General features: G+C 35.7%; 1 protein-coding gene across 1 annotated transcript; it reads right to left on the bottom strand.

Moving 5' to 3' along the window:
• Positions 1-381: 381 nt before the first annotated feature.
• On the bottom strand, positions 382-6637 carry LOC117330083 (cytochrome P450 2C37-like). Its single transcript, XM_033888302.1, has 5 exons — positions 6284-6637; positions 4268-4599; positions 1810-2002; positions 1121-1564; positions 382-858 (listed from the first exon to the last, which is right to left on the bottom strand). The coding sequence occupies exons 1-5, from the start codon at positions 6627-6629 to the stop codon at positions 677-679; spliced, it is 1497 nt and encodes a 498-aa protein (XP_033744193.1). The 5' UTR covers positions 6630-6637; the 3' UTR covers positions 382-676.
• Positions 6638-9877: the final 3240 nt, after the last annotated feature.

Below are 9877 nucleotides of genomic sequence, written 5' to 3' on the forward strand. Positions count from 1 at the left end.
ATTTCGTCATTTGTGTTACTATGTTATATATATATAAATACATGTATAGTGGACATTACTTTAATTGATGTTGTTTAAATTATTGGGAAAAAAACAGGGTTTCATGGAGGTCAATAAAACGATACACAACGTACACCAATAAAATGATCAATTTGTGTATCCTTATCACGGTACATATGACTTTGACCCAAACATTGTAATTAAATCATACATATTATCTGAGGTCAAGGTTATTCTGTTCTATGTATTGTTCATTATTGATAATGAAAGCTTAGCATCACAATATAAAACATATTCATAAAAAAGCGAAACTTTAACAACTATCATATTGTTATTTTTTATTTTTTATTATTTTTTTTTTTTTTTTTGTAAAATCCAACAACAACAACAACGTTTTGTAACATGTTTAGCTTCAGTTTCTGAATAATTAATGTCGGCATGCTTACACCAATAACTTTTTATCTTCTTTTAGAAAAATATTCTAGCTTTATCGTATTGACATCATTGCAGTGTTATGTACGCAACAAGCTGATGCACGTGGTATTAGTAATACTTATCTATCACGGCGTGTTGAAATATTGATCACCCACATTATTATCGCACAGATCACAATGGATGTATCACATGTAACGTATGTCATGATTTTAGTAAAATCCGCAACTATATCTTACAGTGGTTAGTTTACTTTGATGGCCTTGAACCTGAATTGTTGAGGGTGATTAACTACTCCGGCTATTGGTTCAAGCGATGGTAGGCTATCATCATCTTCTGGTAGAAGCTTGAATCTTTGCAGCAGCGACGTCAGGAACAGGAAGACTTCCATCCTCGCTAGACTTTCGCCGAAACATACTCTTCTTCCTTTATACATCAAAATAAGAAAGGCAATTAATTAAAAATATCAATCCAACCAAAGTCATTTTTGTCACTGTCTAATTTCTAAAATATAACTGAAATTGTCACGTAATATTCAAGGTAAAAAAGGGTTATATGTATTTTTTCATTATTCATCTTGAATCTGAATCGATTAAGACAATGTTTTTGAAATGAAGTATACGAAAGACCCTATGTGTGTCTAATATATGTAAATGTTTCATATCTATAATGATGTATACTTAATCACCTAAAGAAAATGCTAGAACTGTGTGTTCTTTTCCGTTGAGCTTTCCGTCTTCGCCGATAAATCTGTCTGGGTTGAAGGTACGAGGATCTTCAAACAGGGATTCGTCAAATAAGCCGGAGTCAAGGTTAGGAACTACAAGGTCCTCCCTACGTATAGTGTAACCCTTGAAAGTGACATCCTTCTTGACCCCGTGTAGTAGAGAGAATGGCACTAAGTTACCCATTCGAAATGTTTCATGCATGAACGCATCCATGTACGTCATTGCCGGTTTGTCCGTCATCGATGGCGCTCTTGACAATCCTATTACGTCGTTAATTTCATTACGTAATTTAGTCTGTACGTGTGGGTTCGAAATAAGATACAAGATGGCCCACTTGATTGTTGTAGATGTTGTTTCAGTTCCAGCAACAAACAAATTGCTTAACACTATTGCCAAATTTTCATCTGAAAAGTTCAATTGGTATCTTATTAAATTCATTGGTGAAAGTTTATGGTATTTCACAACTTGTTTTTAATTAATATAACTATGAGTAACAAGTTCAATCTAATGTGTTCAACCTAAAAATCGTTCGTGCTTAACAAAAGCAAAACAAAATATGAAAATAAGTGAATAACGCATCAATGAATAGATCAATAAATGAATAATAAGAAAAATGCATTTCCGGTAGTTGCCTACGAGAAACACGTACCCTCCAAGTAATCGGTCTTCCCACGAGTCATTTCCTCCAATATGAAGGCGTCGATAAGGTCTCTGACATTTTCTTTTTGAAACGAAGCCCGGTGTTTGTCTATTTGTTCTTGCAGAAATCGCTTTATATTGCCATAATTCGTACCCATCGCCTCTACCCCAGTTACATCACCAGGAATATATCTGTAAGGAATATAGAACAATTAAAATATATCAACTCACAATTAAAAATTATAGTTTTCTCTAAGATAAAATTAATATTTCCATTAAGTTGTGAAAAACATACGATGTAATACAATATGATTTTCCTATTTACTTTCTGTTATTTCCATGACTCGAAAATGTTTTTCTAGATTACGTAAAACCTAACAGGAAAGGATTAATATATAGATTGAGATTCCGGTTTCAAATATTGCATAGTCCTTTTATTTTACTATGGCAACAGTGATGTTACCCTACATTACACGCGTGTTTTCATTTCTCAATGCGTCCGTAGTGAAACACATGCCGTCCATATGGAAACTATTTTTAGTTTACTTTCATTCGCTTTCTCATTAATATGAGTTATTTGATGAACTGAACACTCGTGACCATGTCATATAGAATTTATTGATCTCGTTATGACATCACTGTCTTCTCTCCATGTTTTTTTTTGTGTATGGGACCTTAAACACATGCAATGTTCTCTCGATAACTTTTATGCGTCATGATATCGACCTCAGGTGTCAGTGACACACTTTGTTTGTTTGATTTTTGTTTAACGTCTTATTAACAGCCAGGGTCATTTAAGGACGTGCCAGGTTTTGGAGGTGGAGGAAAGCCGGAGTACCCGGAGAAAAACCACCGGCCTACGGTCAGTACCTGGCAACTGCCCCACGTAGGTTTCGAACTCGCAACCCAGTGGTGGAGGGCTAGTGTTAAAGTGTCGGGACACCTTAACCACTCGGCCACCGCGGCCCCCAATTTGAGCATCTAAACTCATTAATCACAAGATACCGGGATCTGTTTACATCAAATCTGACCAAATAAAATAGATAAAAGGAGTTTACATGGTCACAGCATCAGATGAAATATAAGTTGTCAGCTATAACTGTAACAGCGGTCATGATAAATTATTTGTATTTGTTGTCTCCGCTGATGATCGAAAGAAGGACTCTACATTACTAGCCTTATCAAACGAGTGTTAAAAAGAAGATCTCACTAGCAGAGTGGTATATTCACCAAATGTTTACGAAAGTCACATACTAATACATATTGCTTACGTCATTATTTTTGTTTGGGATGAAGTAACTCAATGAACAATCGTACACTCTTAAAATCATGGACAAAAGCATGACCGCACAGAAGTGAACTATGACCAAATTTGGGTGTATCTTTTTCCGAAGGAATCTTTGATTCAAATATCGACCTCGATTTCATTTAGTTAGGAATTAAGTTAGCCAAATTAAATGAATTAGAAATTGACAAACGTAAGATTAAATGCTTATTTTTTTCAATTTGTTTTGATCTGGATTCTATCTTATGTTTGTCTATAGCCCTCATTTTAAATTGGGCAAAAAATCATATTCACAGGCAATGTATATCTTGCAATATTCATGGGCAAACGAAACAGTAGTCTACATGTGTATGGAGTCAAACTTTGTTTAGGAATCGAAATATGACTATGTTCACCTCTGTGCAACGTACGTATACCAGAGATATAAAAACACAAACCACCAACATACCATGATGATCTAACAAGTCGTTACCAAACAAACCAGCTACATACCAAGATGATCTAACAGCGTAGTTACCTGACAAACCAGCAACATACCATGATGATCCTACATGTAGTTACCTGACAAACCAGCAACATACCATGATGATCTTACAGTGTAGTTACCTGACAAACCAGCAACATACCATGATGATCTTACAGTGTAGTTACCTGACAAACCAGCTACATACCCTGATTATCTTACAGTGTAGTTACATGACAAACCAGCACCATACCATGATGATCTTACATGTAGTTACCCGACAAACCAGCAACATACCATGATGATCTTAGTGTAGTTACCTGACAAACCAGCAACATACCATGATGATCTTACAATGTAGTTACCTGACAAACCAGCAACATACGATGATGATCTTACAGTGTAGTTACTTGACAAACCAGCAACATACCATGATGATCTTACATGTAGTTACCTGACAAACCAGCAACATACCATGATGATCTTACATGTAGTTATCTTACAAACCAGCAACATACCATGATGATATTACATGTAGTTACCTGACAAACCAGCAACATACCATGATGATCTTACAGTGTAGTTACCTGACAAACCAGCAACATACCATGATGATCTTACAGGTAGTAACCTGACAAACCAGCAACATATCATGATGATCTTACATTGAAGTTACCTGACAAACCAGCAACATACCATGATGATCTTACAGGTAGTTACCTGACCACTGGGAAGAACGATTGAAATGGCCGCTTTGGAAAGTAGTTTTACATGGTTGTCTATCATCATCATAAGCTTCTTGAAATTCTGGTCATCGTGTGTGTATGTCTCACCAAATGAAATGCTGCAAATGATGTTTGAAACACTGATCTGTGCGATTGTTCCTAAGGAAAATGCGTCGCCATTGCTTTTCCCGATGACTTCTAGAAAGACTGATACCTCTTCGAGAATGTTTGTCTCCAGAGACCTTTTTCCAAATCCAAACTCTCTCAACGCTCGCATGCTAAATGTCCTTGTGTTCTTCCAAAATTCCCCTGAACTACGGACAATACCTGTCAAGTTTGAAGTTAGTGCGCATGAAAATCTGCTTGTAATGGAAAGCCCTCATAATGATAATGGTAACATGAAAGATATCCGGATTCAAAAGAGCAAAGGATAAATAATCATGTTTAAAACTGTCCCTTTAAATGTTGGCTACCCACAGTCTTCACATGGATATTTTTTTAAATGACAATTAAGGGTTGGTAGCGCATGATGGTACATGCATAATTAATTTTTTGTGTAGCCTGTGTTTTGAAGTAACTAGCTTGCTTGATAATGAAGCGTTCATACTTATATAACAGCTCCGAATGCTCCTATTGCAACGCATAGGAAATGCAAGATGTGTTATAAAAGTTAGGTCACGTTTCCACCAGTGTGAGGTCACCTATCTCGCTAAACGTAGATGCTACTGTTTGAAAGAACTTAACAAAATGACGTTAGAAGAGTGGGTTTGGTTTGGTTTGGTTTATTTTGTTTTACGTCCTATTAACAGCTAAGGTCATTTAAGGACGGCCTCCCATGCGTGTGATGAGTGCGTATGTGTGTTTTGGGAGGCTGCGGTATTTTCGTGTTAAGTCTCTTAGAAGAGTGGGATGAGAATATTTCTGCGATAAATTCTATTGATTATGTCCTATGTGATAAGAATATTTCTAGGAAACACTCTTTATTATGTCCTGTGGGATAAGACTATTTCTAGGATACACTCTATTGATTATGTCCTATGTGATAAGAATATTTCTAGGAAACACTCTTTATTATATCCTATTGGATAAGACTATTGCTAGGATACACTTTATTGATTATGTCCTATGTGATAAGAATATTTCTAGGAAACACTCTTATTATGTCCTATGGGATAAGACTATTTCTAGGATACACTCTATTGATTATGTCCTTTGGGATAAGACTATTTCTAGGATACACTTTTTATCATATCCTATGGGATAAGGCTATTTCTATGAAAATTTCTACAGATTATGTCCTATGAAATTTTTTCAGTTAATCAGCAATTGGAATGCATAGGTTCATAACACAACTTACTAACACATTCATCGTTGGCTTGTACAATGGTTGAATATGTATTCATGTCTAGTTTAGGTTTTGACATACAGCAACGACATACAGAGCTGAGAGATGTCTTTACATGCTAATACATGGCCTCCAATTCTTATACTACGCTTCTTGTGGCAAGAATGTTAAACAATAACCATATTATTATGTGAATATATCTTATCCTCTCTGAGAAGCTGTGTATATGTAATTTGATTCTTTCATGACTATTTCAACTGGGGTTTTTTTCGAAGACATTTCTTTATTAATTTTCTCGTGCTACTTTCATTTCAAAATGGCAAACATAGAACATACTTCATATATAGCAATATCATTTACCCTAACAGTGTCTGGTTACAGACGTTTTGACGAGTTGTAAGTGTAATTCTTAGACGACTTATCCGAGAACAAAACCTGCTTTTCGAAGTTGTTCCTTTCCTTCAAGGTTTGTAACCATTGGTCTACTCCATATGTGACAGACTATTTTTAACCATTGGTCTACGCCATATGTTACAGACTATTTTTAACCATTGGTCTACGCCATATGTTACATACTATTTTTAACCATTGGTCTACGCCATGTGTTACAGACTATGTTTAACCATTGGTCTACACCATATGTTACAGACTAAACATTTATCTTACCTTTGCAATTACTAGACCGTATGGAGATGTAGTCGGCTGGCGGCCTTTCTGAGAAGACATCAGCTTGCTTTACAAATGCTTCCTTCAGAGCCTCGTAGCCATTGATAACCACCATGCGTCGACTGCCTAACTGTAAGCTGAACACGTCACCATATTTCCGTCGTAGTTGATCGAATAATTTCGGTCTGTTTCCAGACATTAACAGTGGGAAGTTTCCAACAAGTGGATATCCGGTAGGTCCTGGTGGACCATTGTCAGAAACATGCATCAGTTTTAAGAGAAACAAGACCGACAATATACCCAGAACGACAGTCAAAGGATCCATGCTGAGTAGTGCATCCAACATATTCGGATATCTGATGATCAGAAAGAATCATTTTATCAAAACCTTTAGTATAGCGAATAATAATAATAATAATAATCAGGCCCTTCGACATTAGAGGAAGTGATATCGACCACAAAGTTGGAGGGATCCCTCGACCGACATCTACACAAACCGTAGCAACTGTAACTTAGTGTTTGAATCTTTTTTGGGAGGAGAATTCAAATTCGTAATTATTATATTCAATGAAAGAATTCCCTGCTAGTAAGCGGTGAATTTCCATGTAAGAGAAGTACACTAGGAGAGCTCGAAAGGCGCTCGCAATAAATTTTAATTACTATTTCCTATGAATGTATTGTATTGTTAACTTTTCACCATATAACATCGAGTTGAGTGATCAACCTTGTTTGAACTGTTCATGAATAAAGTAAAACTTCGATAACTCGGATATTTCGAAGACTTCCTTTGAATCGAGTATTTTTTTGTTCATTGCCTAAGTCCTTTTTATCTTTGTAATGCAATCGCGGATAATTCGAACTCTGATAACTCGAAAACACGGATATCCCGAAGTAAAACGCTGGTCCTGACAGTTAAAAAAACCTTAAACTACCACTTATCACTGAAAATGTGACCCATAAATAATTTTTATTCAAAACGAAAAGTTGCAATTTTCTATTATGGGGACCTTTTGGTTAATTCCTGTAAATAGAGGTAACCCAATCACATGGATGCTAAGTGTAATCTTCGGGAACTGCAAGGATAAGGGCTTGAGAACGAGTTTAGTAAAATAAAAAAAAACTTTTCCGTGTCGTTTCTTATAGCGTACTGACTCCACCGAAAGTCGTAGCTGAGTACACCCCGTTACCTACGAAATTGTTATTTTTGTTATTCTAGATAAACCACCTCCGATTTCACCCATCCACTTTTTTTTTGAATATGCTCTAAGTATCTTGAATAACAATCCGTTAAAATCTAGATGATCATTCTCACTACGTTACATGAACATCTTACAACATCTCTGAGATATGTGTATTTCACTTTCAGGGCGAATTTTCAATTTGTCGATGTCATCGAAGCAACACATTTCGTCACAGCATATATCTGAAGCAAACCATTTGGGCACAGCATGCCATATGCTTTTTGGAACGAAATGACTTGAAACAAATTGACAGATTATGCAATTCACACTTGTCATGTTAACTCGGACATAAATATCACTTCCAACATTCTGGAAGAAGTCATTTGATTCGCTTATCCAAAAGGTCATCCCGACGTGACCCCTTATGGGATGTTGTTAGATGTTCATGTAACGTAATGAGAATAACCATCTAGATTTTAATTAGATTGCTTGAACAATGCTGTTAATAAACAAACAGTTACTATCACTGTCTTACAATCTTCTAACATTTTTTCAATCAATTTGTTTCACTTATGGTTTACTTTTAACAAAAAAATCATCAAGGCCTGTCGCAACTCGATTCCGATGTTGGTTTGTGATATTTCAATCAGAGCTCTATTGTATCTGGTTCCAATAATCATCCCCATCAGCCTATCCCATGATGCCCCAATCCATGATAGCTGCCATAATGGCAGCACTTTGTTTGAAATAACTACACAGTATTCAGCCATAGTTACGGGCATGAAATGTATCAAAACGCTAGTGAGGTCAGTGTGCTATATAAAAAGTGGAATCAGAGTCAAAAACGATATGCAAACGTTTAATTTCTTACCTGACCTCGATTTCAGGCACTTCAACTTGAAGTCCACGGTGTTTACACTTTAGCAGCCCTTGGGTGGGTGTTGTTGACGGTGAATCGCACACTTTTCCGTGTCTCTAGCCTTTATCATTATAATATACTTATATAAGAATCGTGCTTCAACTTACATAACGCCCCTTACAAAGGATAAAATGTAAAATTTTACATCAACCCTAACGACACTACCAAACGGAAACTCAGTTTGAAAAGGTGACGCCAGCTGAAATCACAACGTAAATTGGCACTCAGCCAAATATTTTAACAGAGCATCCATCCTTGGCTTTGATATCATTAAAATAGTCATTAGAACAACGCATCAATTAAGAGTTATGTGACCATAGTGTTTTGCAACTTCTTCCGTCGTTCATGCAAGATATTCGATTTGCAGTTTTTTGTGAACGTTGTGCTCATAAACAATTTCAGCTACGTAAATACTCCAACGTGGTTGTGTGTGGCAAAATATATGTACACATGGTGACGATAACTGTGTAGTGAGGGTTATCTAAATAGCAAATCCATTGCTATCAGTATTTGTTTAAAAGTCTATACATCACTCCTATGGTACAATTTGATAAACGTAAGTTAGCTTTAACAATTCTTAGTATGTTTTATTGATTACCGTGGGCCTTGCTCTTGAAATGTAATTTGTTAATCTGTTTGTGAATCAATAAAATATGCGAAAAAAGCGTGTTTCGAGGGACATGTTTAGCTTATTTGTATCAAATATATAATTGCACAAAATAGCCATGCCTTTTTGCTCACAAGCACACAATAGGAGCATTGTTTGGAACAAAATTAAATTTGTATAAAACTAATTCTATGTTGACCTCAATTGAAATTCAAATGACGTAAATAATATCAATCAAATATGGCATATAAATATGCATACATCAAAATGCTCTATTTACAACTCTGAACATGATAAGAAGACTTTTTAATGAAAATTGTTCCATCGTGAAAAGGTCCCAAACTCCAAGGTTAAATAGTTTGTGTTGAAAACGACCTTCTTACTATGATTTGATGTCTTAATAAAACGAAATTGGAGCGTTTTCTTGATGCCTCTTTTTATGCCATATTTTTGAAATATTATTCAGAGCTGCAATTCTCATTTCATGATCAGAATCAGAAAGTCAAATCCGCTCAAAAAATGTGTTCATACGTACATAAAGTCAAATTCGCTCAAAAACAAGTATTCACGCGTACATAACGTCATATCTGCTCAAAAACAAGTGTTCATGCGTACATAGAGTCAAATCAACTCAAAAACAAGTGTTCATACGTACAGAAAGTCAAATCCGCTCAAAAACAAGTCTTCATACGTACATAAAGTCAAATCCACTCAAAAACATGATCCTATTTCCTATTGATTACATTATTATTAAAGATCGAGGCACGTGGCCGATGTGAAAGAGTAATGAAAGATATATCCTTAAATCAATAAGTTTAATTGTAGAATTAATCTCGTATGAAAGCAAAAACAAGACATCAAAATGAGGGTCACAGTTTGTTCCAAAG

Source organism: Pecten maximus, chromosome 6 (genome assembly GCF_902652985.1).
Source record: "Pecten maximus chromosome 6, xPecMax1.1, whole genome shotgun sequence".
Lineage (NCBI taxonomy): Eukaryota > Metazoa > Mollusca > Bivalvia > Pectinida > Pectinidae > Pecten > Pecten maximus.